This window comes from Aegilops tauschii, chromosome 2, assembly GCF_002575655.3.
Source record: "Aegilops tauschii subsp. strangulata cultivar AL8/78 chromosome 2, Aet v6.0, whole genome shotgun sequence".
In the NCBI taxonomy this organism is placed as follows: Eukaryota; Viridiplantae; Streptophyta; class Magnoliopsida; order Poales; family Poaceae; genus Aegilops; species Aegilops tauschii.
The window spans coordinates 483,579,909-483,599,948 of NC_053036.3; the positions used below are offsets into that span (position 1 = coordinate 483,579,909).

Sequence of the window (20,040 nt, forward strand, 5' to 3'; positions counted from 1 at the left end):
TTTTAGAGAAATGCAATTAAAAGGTCATATTGTACTTGCGGGGAAAATGTGTGCGCTACCATCATGTCGGACAAGTGTGAGCGTATGGCACAGCCACGCAACCGTGCACCATGCGGAAGGCACGCGAGGCTAGAACCGTCATTCCAAGCACAGTCTTATCTGCTTCCCGTTTCTCTCTCACTCTCACTGCTGCGCGGGCCCGCCCACTAGGCTGTGCTCCTATAAAATCCAACCTGGACGAACCAACCCACACAAACTCCCAAAGCCATTGCCCTCCTCACAACCCGCACTCTTTCCCTCCGCCAAAGACCGGTGGTTGAGGCGTCACGGCAAGCGCGAAGCGCGAAGCGCGAAGCACAGCGGAAACGGGAGCGCCATGGCCGGGAGCGCGAGGTCGGCGGCCGCGAAGCACGCGTACCGGATGTTCACGCCGTCCCGGAGCGCGGCGTCGCGGGGCAGCCCCGGCAGCGCGGCGGACGAGTTCGACGAGTCGGACGTCTGGGGCTCGTTCGGCGGGGCGGACTCCGGCCCCGCGGACCTCGCGCGCGCCCGCACGATCCCGTCGTCCGCCCGCGCCAGCGGCCGGAAGAAGCCGCTGGACCATGCCCATGCCGGCCCCGGCGCCGGCGCCGTGCCCGGGTCGCTGCCGATGAGCATCCCGGACTGGCAGAAGATCCTGGGGGCCGAGTACAGGGACCACCACGCCGGCGAGTGGGAGCTCTACGGCGACGACGACGACGACTACGGCAAGGTGGGCTCCGGCTGCCGGAGCGGCTCCGTGGTGCCGCCGCACGAGCTGGCGTGGCGCAGCCGCGCCGCGTCCCTGTCGGTGCACGAGGGGGTCGGCAGGACGCTCAAGGGGCGCGACCTCAGCCGCGTCCGCGACGCCGTCTGGAAGAGGACCGGCTTCGAGGACTGACCCGAGAGCATGCATGGCATCGGCATGGCTCGATCTCCGGCTGCTGGTCCGCAGTATAGGCTCGAAGCGAGATCATTACTAATTGTTTCGCTCGTTTCGGGCCCTCCTTTTTGGCATGCGTAGCAAAAACAGACCGTGGTAGCGAAGACATGCGATCCTGACAGAAGGAGAGCGGGTGGGTGTTCGTTCGTTCGTTCATGGCGTGACAAATTTCAGGGGCACCTGGAGGAAAAGGTTGGTTGGTCAGGCGTCGGCGTGCGTATTTTATTTCTTTCTTTTGTGTAGTATGTGTAGCTTTTTGCAGTGGGCTGTACTGCTGTTTTTGGGCGAAGTTGCTGAACAGAGAAGAAATGCTTGCCTTTGCCATCCCGATCTCATGATACAGGAGCATAAATGGTAAAAGAAATTGCTTTCGGTTGAGCGTTACACCTTTCTGATGTGACAAGATTACTCACATTTTTCTTCCAATATAAAGTTACATAAACGACACCGTGGCCCTACTGAACAGTGAGCACGCACTGACATAATTGACCATTAATAATATCTATCGGAGTAGATTAGAAATAACTACGTCTAACTCCTACACCGTCGAGTTCTACGCTCTCGTCTACTCCCTCGCTTTCTAAATATAAATCCTTTTAGATATTTTAATATGAACTACATGCCAATAAAAAAATGATCTACACGCTAAAATATATCTCATCTATATTAAAATCTATGTAATCTATATTAAAATCTGTAAAAAGACTTATATTTAGAAATGAAAGAAGTAGATAAGAAATAAAGTCGAATTATATGGGAGATTCATAGTTTTTTTTTCTTTCATTTTGTTTGGTCAATCAGCAGTGTAGGAGTTATACGAGACATTGTAGATGAAAATTACCAAATTCGCTTATCTGAAAAATTTATAGATTGAATTATGGGAGGAAGTTTAGCTTCTGTAGTCTACATCTCGTAACACTAGCTAGTACTCCCTCCGCTCTTATATTTATGTGATTCACAGAGGGAGTACTAGGGTCTAGGGTCCCAATTCCAAAAGAAAAGCTGATGGAGAGCGGCAGCTCGATTTTAAATTTCTAATCAGGACAGGAGGTTGGGAGTCTCCGCGCAAGAGTGGCATCAATTGATTGATCATCCGTTAGTATATTATCACAGGCATCTAGCTAGGGGCGGGTCAGCTAAACTGATCACCGATAATATGGCATGGCACCGCGTCGTTTTCCCGGCGACGTCGTAGCCGGATAAGGGTCCCGATCGGCCCCGCCCGGCCCCATGCCGCACACCGGAAATGTCGAACGGAACAAACGGACCCCCATCCAGCGCGACCCGCGACGCGAGTCGTAACGCTTCACGCGCCGAGCGCTACGTGCGCAATATTAAAATTTAAAAGCCGCACGAAACGACAGAAAATAACAAAGTATTGTAACTGTGGGTGGCCAAATGCTTGGACGTCGACGCTGATGGCAAGGACGTCCTCGGGGAGAGGCCCCGCTGCCCGGGCAGCGTTGCCGGCATGCAGTTCGGACGGAGCGAGCAAGGCTGGCATGTGAAGCCCTATCATATCCCTCTGTGGCATCGATGCAGCGCTCCGTGGTGGCACGTACGTAAACGTCCGCCATGCATGTCGGCCGGCCGACTCGCGCCACCCAGCTGTCTGCTGTCCTGTCCACCCAAACCAATAGTCATGGCACGTCCATTACATTGGCACGTCGACTGACTGCGGTGAGGTGCGCGACGGTTCGGCCCTGGCACCTGGCGCCGAGCGCGCTCGCCACGCACAACGGTTGTGCTGACGTTGCCCCGATCCGGCAATGCTGACGTCTCTCCTCGATCGGCGATCACTCTGCGAAAAGGTCGTAAGAAGCACGAGCGGCCAGCCAGCGCTCGCGAGAAACCTCTGCAGACCGCTGCAGTGCTGCGGCGGAGACACGCATGGCATGGAGGAACGTCGCCGCATTTGCAGCCAGGCAGGCAGCCTCGTCGTTGCACGAGTCGAATATACCAGGCATCTAGCGATGAGCGGTCGTGCGGGACTGGCAGTACGCTGCACACGCTAGAGACCACGGAGGGCGTCAGCGCCACTGCGTCCGTGCTCGGCGCATCCAAGTGGTTTTGTCGCGCGAGCAGAGCGTAGAGGTAGAGGCAGCAACCCGACGTGGCGGGCGCGAGCGGCGCCAGGGGCGCTGGCTGCGTGTCGGCCGCCGCGCGAGGCGGTTCGGTTGCATGCAGGGAGCGGAACGCGACGCCGAGCGCGCGGGCCGGCGGGATCGATCGATCGTGTTGCATGCCTGGCTTCTCGCACCCTGTGGGCTGGCTATCCGCCCCCCGGCGCCGCTGCTGGTTTCCACTGGTCAGTGGGCGGGGAGTCAGGTTGTGACTGTCCCGGCCGGCCCCACAAGGCCGGGCTGAGATATCCTCTGGGGGGCGTCGTGATTACACCAGGCCGGCATTTCGGCCGTCTGGTGCCCGAAACGGCAACGATTTCCCTGACGTTGACACCATATGGAAACGGATATTTCCATGCGGTGGCTGTGACAGTTTTGTTTTAGTTCGCAGTAGACACTAGCCGCCGAGGTGCTCACCCGACGGAGCGCGTTGCTTGTACGTATAGCACAAATATACTTCAGTCATCGTGTTGTCATAAACGGCTGCTACGTATGTCGACGCTAGCCGCCGCAACCAAATTGCCATCGCCATGCCATCACAGTTGAGAAGCGTCTCTTCTCCGAAAGCAGCAGACATCGTCAATCTATATACAGCGGTCCAAGTTTGATGACGAAGCACCACCGAGGCGGCAGGCAGCTTGATCTACCCACCCACGGGCCACGGCCGGGATCATGTTTACCTTTTGACAACGGACGCGTTAATTAACCCATGAAGTGACGAGGAATAATACCTTAGCTCGTCAGGTCTTCCACTGCCAGGCATGATCTGCTGCCTGGTGAGACTTCCGTATCAAGCCTCCCCGGTCAAGAAAAAGTTCATGCGTTGCGTATATATTCTCTCTCTCTCTCTCTCTCTCTCTCTCTCTCTCTCTCTCTCTCTCTCTCTCTCTCTCTGGCATCCCATTAAACATCCTCTAGAACCTGTATTGATGCCGACGCTGCGGGGCACAGGAGGCTTGTTCCGCTTCTGGTATTGATGCCGACTCGCGCTCGTACCGATTCCTCACTGATTGCTGATTATCGGTGTGAGTGGCCGACAAATCTTTTCAGAGTGAAACAAAATGCTCGATCTCTTGCGTGCAAAGCTAGCGTCGGTGGGACTAGCTGACTTGCACGGAAAACATGCATTGGTAATGATCAAACTTGCGCGTGCCCTCAATATGTTACATGTGGGTGTCAATCTCGATATTATCTCGAGCATTTTTTTTCTGAGCAGACGGATGCTATCGGAGTTGTCGGTCACTAGCTGCAGAAAAGGAGAGATGTCAGTCACTCACTGATGCACGTCCCGCAGGCACTGTTTGCGGTGCATCAGCGTGTACCACGTAGTACAGTTCCACCCACTGATTGGAAGGGTGACCCCGCTGATGACAATGTCTCACCGCATCTTTTGTTTGTTTCTGATGAGAGGATGATTTGCGACGACAGATAAACCGGAGGGCCTTCAGCTCAGCTCCGGGGGCCAAGAAATGGATAGGACAGCTCGACAGCATGAAAGGAACAGACGCGGCCAGATTCGTTCGCCAGAGTATTTGTTTTACGGGGGATATTCACTGGCTGTTATACATCCACACTGCTCAAGGCGTCACTGGCAGTGTTAGTGTTGTTTTCGCAGGGTCGCCTTCCGAACTACAAGAAGCAAGACGTACCACTCCACACAAATCATTCCGCCCATGGATTTTCATTTTTGGCCTGGGGAGCGTGGACGGGGATGCGTCGCCCGTCGTTTTCAGCGAAAAGAAGCGTCCATCTCACAGTGAGTTCGACAGTGGTTGACAAACACGGCGCCAACAGCATATACCAATGTCCGTCCATCCATATCTTCAGAGACATCGCAAACTGAACCATCCAGAAAACAAATCACAGCAGTAAAAGAAAATAAAACGAGAGAAAATATCTTGCACGGTATTCCCTCCGTTTCATTATTTTTCACTAATATAAAACCATGACAAGAATTATGGAACAGATAGGGTATCTTTCGTATTTCCTTCATCGCGTTCGTGACAATTTATTCCTTTACTTAATTATTTTACCCCAGGGCCGTAGAGTAGGAGGTTCGGTCCTATCGTGGCTCACACTCACCATGTTGTCTCCGTCAAACTCCTTGTCCTCCACGTCGGATACTTGCGCACACGTCGGCAAAACGAAAAGTGTGTTTGGGCCAGGTCAGTGTTGTTTAAGCTCCAGCCCAAGAACATACTTGAGGATGGTAGGTAGCATGCACTTCACTGTCTTTTTTTTTCAGATGCGGAGTAACATTCCCTCTAGTTAGGGTTTTATCTCCTCCCGCCGGCGCCTGGCACCGACGTGGAGATCGCGATCCCCTGCGCCTCCTCGACCACTGATCGCCGGTGTTTTCAAACGTCCGGACAGTGTGGGTGCTGGAGGATCTGGCTAGGGCTCTCCCGCCCGCGGAATCCGTATCTTCTCGGGCAAGAGATCTGATGGAAGGCTCAACCTCGGCGTCTGGCGCCGCGATGAGCGAGATGGAAGGTATGATGAAGGAACTAGGACCGAAAGAGGACGACCTGGGGGATGTAGTGGTTCAGGATGGTGACATACCAGAGGAAGCGGCGCGATGGATGGAGATAGCGCGAGTTCATATGGAGAAACCGTACAACCAGTACTGGTTCTTCCGTAATATGCGAGTTGCATGGGATCTGGCGCAAGAAGTAAAGTTTCTTCCGCTAGAAGATAATCTTTATACTCTGCAATTCTCCTACCTGGGCGATTGGGAGAGAGTAATGGAGGACGGCCCCTGGACCTTCAAAGGAAAAGCGGTCGTAATCGAACCATACGATGGGTTCACTAGGCCATCAACGATAGTTCTGAACAAGATAGAGATGTGGATCCAAATACATGATCTCCCTGAACTCTTCTTCCACTTGATCAAATCACTAGCAGCTACTGTCGGTGAGTTTATATTCGCTGAGCCCAAATCCCAGGACTTTGAGGGGAATTGTTTTAGGGTTTGGGTGAAAGTTGATGTCACAAAGCCGCTCAAGAACGTCGTCTCGCTGGTGATTAAGAAGAAGAGATAGATCTTCAGGGTAAAGTACGAGAGGCTACCAGATTGGTGTGCTGTTTGCGGCATGCTAGGTCATCAGTTCAAAGAGTGTGGCGATGGGATTCACCCTCCTTCTGCCATGGTATACAAGAATCTGAAAGCTGACTAGTTTAGGGGTCCAGGTCGCGGACCAGGGGCTGCAAGGGGTTACGAAGGTGGACGAGGAAGAGGCAATGGCCGTGTAGGGCGTGGAGGTCGTGGTTCGGGACGAGCATCACATGATCAATTTGACCCCGCTGTTGACCGTGACACGGATATGGAGGATGGTGAAGGAAACCACAAGAGAGGAGCCCATGGCAACACGCTCATGCTTACTGCCCCAGGAACGAATCCATCATCTTCGCTGGAAACCCATACCCAAGCTGCAGCTATTGTTCCTCAGAGCCCCTCGTCGAAGCAAGATCCCAAAAGAACAAAGACCAATCCTCCTCAGGTGGACAAGAACTCAGGGAAGAACAAGCCATCAAACACCCAAAACAATGCACAATTGGCGGGCCCTATCAACGGGTCGCGCCTAGCGCAATGAGTTGCCTAGTCTGGAACTATCGTGGGGCTGGCAAACCTGCGATGGTTCATGAGCTTCGAGATGTATCGAAGCAACTTGCCCCCTCTATTGTATGCATTCTTGAAACTCAAATAGATGGCTCACATGTTGAGAGTCTGGTAGGAACTCTAGGTGAAAGCATAAGTGCTCCCTGGGTGATTTTGGTAATTAATGTCAACATATCTCTTGTTGGACTAACATTTTCATCTAGTATATTTCAGAGAGTTCAACAAAGGCGTGGCATGGACAAGAGGATGTGGAACCCCTTCAAGATGCTAAGGACAAAGATTGGCAATAGCTCAAGACTCTCCATTTCTATTTTAGTGATCCAAGATCACATTGAGTCCATAGGAAAAGCCAATACTATTAAAAGGGGATGAGGTGTTTCTTAATGGTCTACTTGCTCAAAGTGCTTAGTGATATGCTCCAAAACCCTCAACCACTTTCTCGATTCCAAATATGTCCAAAACCTAAAGTCAAACTCGTCCCCACCGATTTGATTCATCCGGCGCCACCGAGTTTTTTTGACATAGCCACTGCCAGAAAACCTAATCGATTCGGTCTCACTGATAGGATCTCGGTCTCACCGAGATGACCTTGCAAACTCTCTGTTGCATGTTGCAATTATTTCGGTCTCACCGAGATGTGCAATCGGTCCCACCGAGTTTGCCCGACCAACTCTCTATTTGCTCATTGCTGAAATCGGTCTCACCAAGTTCATGCAATGGGTCACACCAAGATGAGGTTTTTCCTTAACCCTGGCACATCGGTCCCACCGAGTTGATCATGTCGGTCCCTCCAAAAATCCTAATGTTCACATTTTGAACTGAACCAGTCTCACCGACTTCACCTATTAGGTCCGACCGAGTTGGGTCAAATGTGTGTAACGGTTAGATTTTGTGTGGAGGCTATATATATACCCCTCCACCCCCTTCTCTATTCAAGAGAGAGCCATCAGAACGTGCCTACACTTCCACTACTCATTTTCTGAGAGAGAACCACCTACTCATGTGTTAAGACCAAGACATTTCAATCCAAGCACAAGAATCTTGATCTCTAGCCTTCCCCAAGTTGCTTTTCACTCAAATCATCTTTCCACCATAGCCAAATCTGTGAGAGAGAATGGAGTGTTGGGGAGACTATCATTTGAAGCACAAGAGTAAGGAGTTCATCATCAACATACCATCTATTACCTTTTGGAGAGTGGTGTCTCCTAGATTGGTTAGGTGTCACTTGGGAGCCTCCGACAAGATTGTGGAGTTGAACCAAGGTGTTTGTAAGGGCAAGGAGATCGCCTATTTCGTGAAGATCCATCCTAGTGAGGCAAGTCCTTCGTGGGTGATGGCCATGGTGGGATAGACAAACTTGCTTCTTCGTGGACCCTTCATGGGTGGAGCCCTCCGTGGACTCGCGCAACCGTTACCCTTCGTGGGTTGAAGTCTCCACCAACGTGGATGTACGATAGCACCACCTATCGTAACCACGCCAAAAATCTCCGTGTCTCCAATTGCGTTTGCACACTCCAACCCCATCCCTTTACTTTCTTGCAACTTGCATGCTTTACTTTCCGCTGCTCATATACTCTTGCCATGCTTGCTTGAAATGTATTGTGAATGCTTAAACTTGTGCTAACACTCCCCCTCAACTTGAAGAACTTAAAAACTACTACCTTTCCTTGTTGAGGGTCTAATCACCCCCCTCTAGACACCTCTTCTCGATCCTTTCAATTGGTATCAGAGCATTGGTTTCCATTGCTTTGGTTTAATCATCATTGGAGGAAGATGGATGAGTCTATGATGGGGAGTTTTAGACGTAGAGTGCCTATGCTTGATGGAGAGTTCTATAATGCTTGGAAAAATGAGATGTTTGAGATTTTCAATGAATATCAATTGAACAAGTACATTACTAGCCCTTGTACGCCCCTTGTTGATCCTTTGCATCCTACCCCCGATGAGTCTCTTGACATGATCCGCAATCTTAGAACTATCAATCTTATCATTAGAGGATTGCCTAAAAATTTGATTGTATGCTTGCCTACTCTTGAATGTGCTTACACTATATGGAGATTTCTTGAGGAACGCTTTCCAGACTATTCCTTGAAAAATTTAGATGAGATTCTTCAAAAGTCCATTGCTTTAAATAAGATGAATCCTAATGATCCTAAGTTTGGTGATTGTCTATTTGAGCTTCGTAACCTTATGCGTGCCAAAGGAGATGTTGGAATCATTAGTAACATCATCTCAAAAGTCATTAGAATTCATAAAGATGCACATTGTCACGATCATAAATCTAATGAATCACTCTCTCTAGGTGATGATCAATCACAAGACGATGTTGAACATGGATACTATGATGAGGATGATGATAGTGACTTTGATCTCGATGAGTCTATGAGACACTTTGGTCTTATGGCTAACCTTCGCGGCTACATGGCTGGAGGAATGGAATGGGTTCTTGATAGTAGATGTACCGATCACATGAACGGAGACAAGGATATGTTTCGTGAGCTTGCTGAAAACGACGGCCCTCGAAAATATGTCACTTTTGGTGATAACTCAAAGGGTAAAGTGGTTGGCCTTGGTAAGGTGGTCATCTCACATGACAGCTCCATCCAAAATGTTATGCTCGTTGAATCTCTTGGATACAATTTACTTTCCATATCTAGACTAGCCGATTTCGGTTTCAACGTCCTATTTACTGAAGTAGATTGCCAAGTGTTTCGAAGAAATAATCATAATATGGTATTTACCGGTATACATAGAGGTGATCTATACATTGTTGATTTCACTAAAAAGGTTCAAACCTAGAACTTGCTTAATTACTAAATCTTCTAAAGGTTGGTTGTGGCATAGAAGGTTAGGTCATGTGGGCATGCGAAATCTTCATAAGCTTATTAAAGGTGATCATATCCTTGGTGTTAAAGATGTTATATTTGACAAGGATAGACTTTGCAGTGCTTGTCAAGCAGGAAAACAAGTTGGAGGAAGTCATCCCGTGAAGAACATCATGACCACGAGAAGACCACTTGAGCTACTTCATATGGATCTTTTTGGTCCCAACGCCTACAAGAGTCTCGGTGGTAACACGTTCGGATTGGTCATTGTTGATGATTTTTTTAAGATTTACGTGGGTGTTCTTTCTTGATGATAAATCGCAGGTCCAAAAGATCTTGCAGAACTTCGCTAGGAAGGCCCAAAATCAATTTGAAGTGAAGATCAAGAAGGTTCGCAGCGACAACGGAACGGAGATCAAGAACGCCAATGTGGACACCTTTCTTGATGAAGAAGAGATTTCACATGAGTTCTCGGCTACGTACACACCTCAACAAAATGGAGTTGTTGAGAGGAAGAACATTGAAGCGCATGTATGCACACTTGTGTAGAAAAATAAAATAAAGCAACTAATCACTTTCTTCTCATTGGTTTCTAGGAAGTATCTAGAACCTTCCGTGGAACCTTTTTTCTCTCAATACAGTTTTCTTTCAATTTTCTTTCAGTCTTCTTGTTTTCTCCTTTTCCCCTCTTCTCATTTTTAAATTCATAAATATTTTTGAAATATATAAAAACATCGAAACTTTTTTGTAATCTGGTAAGATTTTTTTGGATATTTGGACATCTTTTCATATTCATTATTTTTTGACATTTGGAACATAGTTTGCAACTCTGATTTTTTAAAAAATTACTGAACATGTTTCTTTGAAATCCAGAACATTTGTGAAATTCGTGATTATTTTTTCAATCTATAATATTATTTGAAATCCAGGAATTTTTTTGAAGTGGTGAACATTTGTTTTTAAGTTCAAAAGATTTTTTTTTTGAAATAAAGGAACAATTTTTAAAATCATTAGCAATATTTGAGATCCAAGGAAATTACACAGATTTATGAACATTTTTTGAAGTTTGGAAATATTTCCGAATTCATGAACAATTTTCTGAAATCAAAGATTATTTTAACATCATGTTTTTTCATAAAATTTTGATCTTTTTCAATAGGTGGGAAAAATTTCCAATTCGTCAATATTTTTAAAATCTGGAACATTTACTAATTTCATGAAAATATTTTAAAATTCAGAACATTTTCTAAAGTCCTGAACATTTTTTGAATTTTAAGCATCTAGTTCAAATAGTAAAAAAATCTTTAAATCTTTGTGAATATTTTTATCTCTATAAAAAAATGAAAAACTAAAAACATAAAACAAAAAAAGAGCCGCCTCACCTCATCCCAGTCGCCGAAAAGCAAGTGTCAGGGATGTTATTTTCTTTTTGTTGCTTTACTTTTTTTGTACTTTAATTAAAAAACTTCATAGTTATTTTTCTTTTCTCATTTTCTTTTTCAAAACTCCTGAACAATTTTTGACTTTGTAAACATTTTCTCAACCCATGAACATTTATGAAATTAGTGACATTATTTAACTTTGTAAGTGAATTTTGAATTCGCAAAAAAATTGTTTCATCAACAAGTTCAAATTGGCAAACATGTTTTCAAATTTTTATAAAAATTCTTGAACCCTTTTTGAATTCAAAATTTTTCTTTAGAAAATTTTAAAGTCCATAAACATTTTTTTCAACATTTGGAAGACTTTGAAAATTCATGAAACATTTGTTGAAATCCTAGAATATTTTTAAAATTCACTGGTATTTTTAATATTTACAGTATTTTTTATGTTTGGGAACAATTGTGGTCTTCATGCACATTTGTAATCCAGAATGTTTTTTATTTCATGAATATATTTTAAAATCTGGTACATTTTTTAAGTCCGTGAATATTTTTTCAATTTTAAGCTTTTTGTTCAAATTTTAAAACATTTTCCCCGATTTTGTGTGACGATTTTTTATCCCGTTAAAAATCTGAAGATCTAAAAAAGAAGAAACAAACCAAAAAAAATAGCTGCTCACGTTTTCCCTTTTCTTCATTATTTGTGAACAATATTAGAATTTGTAAATTTTATGAACCCGTGAACATTTTTCAATTCATGACATTTTTAAATTTTTGCAAAAAAAATTCTAAATTTGCTAACACTTCTTGTTCGTGAAAAATTTCTGATTGGCAAACATATTTTCATTGTGCTTAGTTTTTTAAAATTAAGGAACACTTATTTGAATTCACTAATATTTGTAAAAGTTGGGACATTTTTTAAATCCACAAAGGTCTTTTCAAGTTCATGATTTTTTAAATTTGATGAATTGTTTTGTAATTGACGAACATTTTTTTTGAATTCAAGAACATTTTGAAATTCACGAGCGCTTTTTAACTTCATGAACAATTTGTCAATTCATATAATTCGTGTTTTCATTTTCGGATTGGGAAGCGCGGACGGGGATGGCCAACCCGTCATTTTCACCGAAGAGAAGCATCCATGTGATAGAGAGTTCGAAATGGTTGATAAACACAACATGAATAAGATATACCGACGTCCATCCATCGATATCTTTAGAGGCATCGCAAACTGAACCTTTGAGAGAACAAATCAAAAGTTTCTAAAAATACAAATCACAATATAAAGAGAAGGTAAAGACAAGAGTAAATATCTTGCATGGTATTTTCATATTTCCTTCATCGCGCCAATTTATTCCTTTATTTAATTGTTTTACCCCAGGGCCTTAAGGGAGGAGGAAATCTTCGTCTTGTGTTCAGTGTCCTTGCCGCCACTCACACTCACTGCGTTGTCTCTTTCAGACTCCTAGTGTAACCTTTGGAGCTCCTGGTCTCTTTAGGGGGACTTGCCCTCGTCCCCCACGTCGAGATCCCTCTGTTAGTTATTTATTGGAAGATGGAGGTCATGTCCGCATATTACCGAACCTGCAAGGTTGCACACTTAACGACTAGTGGTTTGTTAGAGAACTAGGAGACATTGAAGTATGAGAGAATAGACACCAGAAAAGTTCAGAACGGTTTCAGAAGTGTTCCAAATGGTTTCAGGAGAGTCCCGAAAGTGCCTAGGAGCACCTTGGAATTTTATAGAAGGCACTGGAACCTTCTGAAAGGTTCCGAAAACTTTGGAAATGTTCAAAGGGGTCCCAGCGGGCCGCCACTTGGCTGGGCCAAGTAACATGCATCACATGGGCCCTAATGGGCCTAATAGGGGCGCACCAAGCATTGCTTGGGAGGCATCCCACCCTAGAGGAGTCCTAGGAGGACTAAGACTCCCCTAGTGTTTCAGCCGCAGCAAGGGGAGACCCCCTCCCCAAGTCGGCTGCCCCGTTAGCCACCTACAAAAATGAGGAGGGGGCACCTTCCAAGGACACAAGTCCCAAGACAGCCGCACCCACCCGCCACATCTCTCTTTCTCTCTAGATTAGTTCTAGATCATGCACTGGAAGGCTGCTCCTCCATCTAGTTCTTTGGTAGTTTATTTTTGTCCTGGACGACAAAGTGTTACTAAACTACTACTTTGGTACGCGTGGATACCACAGATGAGTCGTCTACTTTGACTCTCGATCGATGGAGAAATTCTCATGGCCGGGAGGTATAATCTAGCTGTGGAATCGGCAAACCGCCACCAACATCTTCTCCCTCTTTACTGCATTCTTGTTAGTGAGATTGATCTATACTTGTGTCTTCATAGTGAATTGGGGCGTGATCATATGTCAGTATTTTTTTATTACGTAGTAAGTTCCCTAAGAGAAACCGCGTGAAAGTCGTCTTTGTTTTATCTCTATGTGTATGTCAATTTTGAAGTTGAATTTTTTAAGGTAGTATACATTTATCTTATGAACATCTACAATATTATCGATTTTTTTGAACTTCAAAACATGAATTTTCAGATGACATGAAACATGGTAACATGTAAGAGATGGGAGCACCGGATATTCACCCGGTAGTCAAGCTGCCACGCGTGGAGGTGAATCCTGACCGGGGTTAGGGCATCTCCAACACCAACCCTCGAAATGTCAGCATACGTCTGGACCGCGTTGTTGGGACATCGAAAGCCATCCAACGTGTGCGTGTATCGGTCCGCAGGGTGGTCCGGACGCGTCATCTCTCGGAAACTGGAGACAAACATGGGGGCTTTGCCGGACTCCGGACCGCTGACATGCCCTGGCCCACCTAAACCCCTCCTCCCTCGCCCGCGCGTGTTCCCGTCTAGTGCCAGCTGCCCACATTCATGCCGTTATAGAGCGCACCCGCTCCACATTGAAGACGGCTCAGCGCAGACATGACCTCTCACTGCCTTCGCCATTGAAGCGGCACGCCGGCCAAGGGCATCGCCCGAGGCACGTCTCCGGTGTCCGTGCCTGTTCAATGTCGGAGACGCTTTACTGGATGGGACGGGACAGATATCTACCATGCCCGTTGAATGCCCCTTTCGTCCGCATGCTGCCATTAAGCAGGCTCGCCGGCCGAGAAACCCACTCCGGTGCCACGCATTGACGCACCCAGACGCCTGGTCTCACCGGAATCCGCTATTTAAAGGCGGCCACACCTGGCTAACTCCACGCCACAACACAAGCCGCTCCCCACCCTCCTCTCTTGCACTGCATCCGCCATGAATACGGGCTGCGAAGCTCTATGGGAGAGCCTTTCCACTATGATAAAGCACGCGGTGGCCGCCCTTGACGCCGCCTGGCAGAGCCGTTGTCCCAGGCGGATCGAGGGCGGCTTGCCGACCAGCTCGCCCGAGGCCTTCGACGACGATGACGCTAGCACGATGGAGACAAGCTCCGACGACACCGCCCCAACTCCCGTGCCTCATGTGTATGCCGGCTTCACCATGGAGCAGGCGTAGGCACACGTGCACTACAACGTCACCATGGCGTAGGTGCAGCCTGCGCCGGTGTCTTTGTCGGCGTTCCAGCAGACGCCGGAGGAACAACGGTACAACATGTTCATCCTGAAGCAGCATCGGCTGGCGGAGGGCTAAATCTACGGCGAGCATGCGAGAGAGGAGGCCGTGGCGGCCATGGCCGCGACGAACCCCAATATCGTCGCGAAGCAGCGTGCCATCTACAATGTTGTCCGCGCTCAAGCCGCCACTCGTCAGGAAGCGGCCACCGCCGAGGCGCAGCTCCAGGCGATCGCGGAGGAGAGCAACGCCAGCTGCGCCTCCTACGCACCACCGACGAACCATCCGGCGGCTCGGTGGGACGACGACAGCGCGGGCGCCACCATTTCCATCATGGACATCACGCCCATCGGCGACGGACAAGGCGCAGACTCCTCCAAGGATGAGTAGGGCATGGGAGGCGGCAGGGTCTTGTGTCCCGTGTGGGCTAGTGCATCTCCCGTGTTCTACTCTTCCTCGTCGAAGACCGCAGCTTCACTTCATCAGTCTTATCGTCGGTGGTCATGGAGACGGCGGATGGAGGAGGAAAATGGGTTGGACGCCGGACCCCGCCGTAGGATAGGTTTAGAGTCGGGCCAAAATGTTTTTTTGTTCTAAATGTTCAAAATCTAACGAAAATCCGCCATGTTTGCATGAATGTCGTCCGATATGTATGAAATCCGTCGTGTTTGTACGAATTTCGTCCGGTTTATTACCAAAGTGTTTGAAATGTATGCGGCCAGGGTTGGATGACGGCCTTCCGCATTAGTGTCCGTGGACTGGTTCCGTGTCTGCAGACGGATGCGAGAGAAAATTTGCGGGTTGCTGTTGGAGATGCTTATGTAGGACGTTTGGTCGTCGCTGTTCGCTTGTCTACACGGGGCATGCATGACAACAACGTTCCTTGACTCGTGAAGATTCAACTTTATTTTTATTATCCCTTCTTGTAAATAAAATCACTCAGAAAGATATACTGGACACTGCTGCTCTACTCGTGCGAAACGTGGCTGCAACGAAGGCTCCTCTAAGAATCCAGACACATGGGCATACCTGGTCCTTTGACTCAACCATTCAGGCATCCTTCCTTGTTCCTTGGCTGCCAAGCCAGTTTAGCTACACGTTTCCTACAAATGCTGAACTGATGCATTCGCAAGTCCAGACCAGGCAACACTAGCAGACCAGAGGACTGGTGAGGAAGAAGATAGTCCTAGCCTATTGCTTGCGTGCAGCAGCTAGATAAAGATAGCCAGCGATGGTGTACGAGGCAGCAGAGGCCGTTGTTCACAGGGGCGCGGGAAAAGGTGGCGGTGCGAGAAAAAGAAGCCAAGAGCAGAAGTATCAGGTGCACAAGGAGAGCAAGCTAAGATGGAGGAGGATTGTTCTCTGGATCGTCAGGAAGGTTCACCCGGCACCTTGAAGAAATAAATTCAAGCGCATATGTGCAGTGGCGTCTCATAGATACCTCAAGTTATGATGGGAGGTTATTATGCATATATTTATTTATCCAAGTAACGTAGATCCTGGCGTACGGTGATTTCAGCACTGTACTTTGGGAAGTGTATCATATACTTGATTTTTTTTTTCCGAGTCATATCATAGTTGAGTTTTTCACCCGTAGTTGTAATGATGATTGCATATTCGAAGTTTTGAGATTGCTAACCGGCCCTGCCGTCAGGTACACCTAATTGTAATTAAGATGGGGGCTTTCATTTATTTCTTTGTTCAAGCAAAACATAAAGTATGTGTCTACTCGACCGAAAATTTTACCCAAGAGGGTGGTGAGGGAGTCCTGGACTAAGGGGTCCTCGGGCGTCCGACCAGTTATCTGTTGGCCCAGACTGATGGGCTATGAAGACATGAAGACCAAAGACTATACCCGTGTCCGGATTGGACTCTACTTGGCGTGTAAGGCAAGCTAGGCGACCTATTATGAAGATTCCCTCCTATGTAACCGACCTCATGTAACCCTAGATCTCTCCGGTGTCTATATAAATCGGAGAGCATAATCCGGATAGGACAGATTCATTACCATATACTCATAGGCTAGACTTTTAGGGTTTAGCCATTACGATCTGGTGGTAGATCAACTCTTATAACACTCATATTCATCAAGATCAATCAAGCAGGAAGTAGGGTATTACCTCCATAAAGAGGGCCCGAACCTGGGTAAACATTGTGTCCCTCGTCTCCTGTTACCATCGATCCTAGACGCACAGTTCGGGACCCCCTACCCGAGATCCGCCGGTTTTGACACCGATATTGGTGCTTTAATTGAGAGTTCCACTGTGCCGTCGACGAAAGGTTTGATGGCCCCTTCAATCGTCAGTCACGACGTGGTCCAGGGAGAAACCTTCCTCCCCGGACAGATCTTCGTATTCGGCGGTTTCGCACTACGGGCCAACTCGCTTGGCCATCTGGAGCAGATCGATAGTTACTCCCCTGGCCACCAGGTCAGGTTTGGAAGCTTGAACTACGTCGCGGATACCCGTGGAGACTTGATCTTCGAGGGATTTGATACCGCGGCGATCGCTCCCCCTTTCTCCGATGAACATGACCTAAATCTGTCATCGGAGCACACCCAGGAGATGGATCCTGTTGCTGCAACGACCTCAGTACCAAAGCAGACCGCGCCCTCCGAGGCCATAAATTCCGCGGCCTTGGAGCCGCACACGGACTCGACATCCTGCAATGCTTGCGTCAACGGAACCCCGGACTCGTTTCCGGCCGCACGTTCCGGACCGGACACACCTGCGGACACCGAGCTGGATCGGTTGTCAATTTTCTAATTTAGCGCCGCAGACGTCTTCCAGCATTCGCCTTTGGGTGACGTACTAAATTCTTTGAAGAACTTGTCCTTGGAGGAAGACTCACAGTCGGACTATGTTTGGTTCGAGCTAGAGGCGGACGACGAGCAATTTTGCTTCCCACCCGCCACCCACTTCATAGCCGCCGTCGACGACTTAACCGACGTGCTTGACTATGGCTCCGAAGACATCACCGGTATGGACGACGATGCCGACAATGAGCAAGGCCAAGACCCGCTATTCACTGGACGTTGGACAGCCACCTCTTCGTACGACGTATACATGGTTGATACACCCAAGGGATCTGGCGACGACAAAGAAGAGCCAGATAAGAATAAAACTTCCGAGATGCAGTCCAAGCGCCGGCGCCCTAAACGCCATTCTAAGCCTCGCCACTCAAAGGATAGCAATACTGGTACCGGAGAAAATAGCACTCCGGGCGACGCTGAAAAAAATGAAGACCCTGTCGGAGCTACATCCGAACAGGAGGAACATGACGACAGGCAAGGCAACCCTGATGAGCAGGCTATAGAGGACGACTCGGGGGACGATAGTTACCGTCCACCCTCCGAAGAGGAGACAAGCCTCGGCAACGAAGATTTCATCGTGCCTGAGGACCCTCTGGAACAGGAGCGCTTTAAGCTTCAACTCATAGCCACCGCAAGGAGCCTGAAAAAGAAACAGCAGCAACTTCAAGCTGAACAAGATCTGCTCGTCGACAGATGGATTGACGTCCTGACAGCGGAAGAATACGGCCTCAAGCGCCCAGCCAAGAGCTACCCGAAACGCAGAATGCTACCTCAATTCGATGAGGAGGCACCGGAGCGCACATCTCCCTTGCGCAATGCGGAATGAGCACCACGTGGTCGAGACAGGGCAGCCGACCGGTCACCACACGGTCGGGATAAAGCGACAACTCAGGCCGAACAGCAGCCTGCCCAACCGCCCCGCAAAAATAAAGACGGAAGAGTTCGGGGTCACACGTATGACCTCCGGCAGACCCTGGACAGTAGAGCAGGGCATACAAGATCGATCTACGGATCGCGAGGACGTGCCTCGAGGCACGAAGACGACTACCTATTCGGACGTGACAAACCTAACCACGCCCGGTCCGAGTGCCGCAGACAGACTCCATCGGAGCTACGCCGCGACACGGCTCGGTACAGAGGTGCCGCACACCCTCTCTGCTTCACAGACAAGGTACTGGATCACAAATTCCCCGAGGGATTCAAGCCCGTTAATATCGAATCATACGACAGCACAACCGATCCGTAGTGTGGATCGAGGATTTCATCCTCCACATCCACATGGCTCGAGGAAATGACCTCCACGCCATTAAATACCTCCCACTCAAGCTCAGAGGACTAGCTCGGCACTGGCTTAACAGCCTACCTGAAAATTCTATCGGTAGCTGGGAGGACTTGGAAGAAGCTTTCCTAGACAACTTCCAAGGAACATATGTTCGGCCACCAGACGCGATGATCTAAGCCACATAGTTCAACAACCTGGAGAATCAGCCAGAAAATTCTGGACTAGGTTCCTAACCAAAAAGAACCAGATTGTTGACTGTCCGGATGCTGAGGCCTTAGCAGCCTTCAAACACAGCATCCGTGACGAATGGCTAGCACGCCACCTCGGCCAAGAAAAACCGAAATCCATGGCAGCCCTCACGGCACTCATGACCCGCTTTTGCGCGGGAGAGGACAGCTGGCTGGCCCGTAGTAACAACACAGCCAGCGAGACAGGCCCCTCCGAGGCCAAGAATAGCACCGGCAAGCTCCGGTGCAATAGGCACAAACACCGAAGCAATGACAACAACACCGATGACACTACAGTCAACGCCGGATTCAGTGGCTCCAAGTCCGGCCAACGGAAGAAGCCCTACAAAAGAAATAATGAAGGACCTTCCAGCCTGGACCGCATACTCGACCGTACGTGCCAGATACACGGCACCCCGGACAAGCAAGCCAATCATACCAACAGGGATTGTTGGGTTTTCAAGCAGGCTGGCAAGTTAAATGCCGAAAACAAAGAAAAGGGATCACAAAGTGAGGATGAGGATGAAGAGCCCCGGCAGCCGAACACTGGGGGGCAGAAGAAGTTTCCCCCTCAAGTCAAAACGGTGAACATGATATACGCTACACACATCCCCAAAAGGGAGCGTAAGCGTGCACTCAGGGACGTCTACGCAGTAGAGCCAGTCGCCCCCAAATTCAATGCATGGTCGTCATTCTCGATCACCTTTGATCATCGAGACCACCCAACCAGTATCCGTCATGGTGGTTCGGCCGCATTGGTCCTCGACCCAATCATCGACGGATTTCATCTAACGCGAGTCCTAATGGACGGTGGTAGCAGCCTCAACCCGCTCTATCAAGATACAGTTCGGAAGATGGGCATTGACCCCTCACGAATCAAACCAACAAAGACTACCTTCAAAGGGGTCATACCAGGCGTCGAGGCCCGCTGCACGGTATCAATCACGCTAGAAGTGGTCTTCGGTTCTCCGAACAATTTCCTAAGCGAGGAGTTAATCTTCGACATCGTCCCATTCTGCAGCGGCTACCACGCACTGCTCGGACGAACATCGTTTGCTAGATTCAACGCAGTGCCACACTACGCTTATCTCAAGCTCAAGATGCCCTGTCCACGCGGTGTCATAACAGTCAATGGCAACACGGAACGCTCCCTCCGAACAGAGGAGCACACCGCCGCCCTAGTAGTAGAGGTACATAGTGGCCTTCTCAAACAGCACCATAGTTTGGCTGCCGAGCCCCTG

At 48.5% G+C, this 20,040-nt stretch overlaps 1 protein-coding gene across 1 annotated transcript; it reads left to right on the forward strand.

The window, feature by feature from the left end:
* The first annotated feature begins 239 nt into the window (after positions 1-239).
* LOC109750221 (protein S40-4) lies at positions 240-1,345 on the forward strand. Its single transcript, XM_020309176.4, has one exon. The coding sequence runs from the start codon at positions 377-379 to the stop codon at positions 917-919; it is 543 nt and encodes a 180-aa protein (XP_020164765.1). The 5' UTR covers positions 240-376; the 3' UTR covers positions 920-1,345.
* Positions 1,346-20,040: the final 18,695 nt, after the last annotated feature.

Bases quoted from the DNA above. Each gene is read 5' to 3' on its own strand.
- LOC109750221 (XM_020309176.4), top strand. From the start codon at position 377: ATGGCCGGGAGCGCGAGGTCGGCGGCCGCGAAGCACGCGTACCGGATG.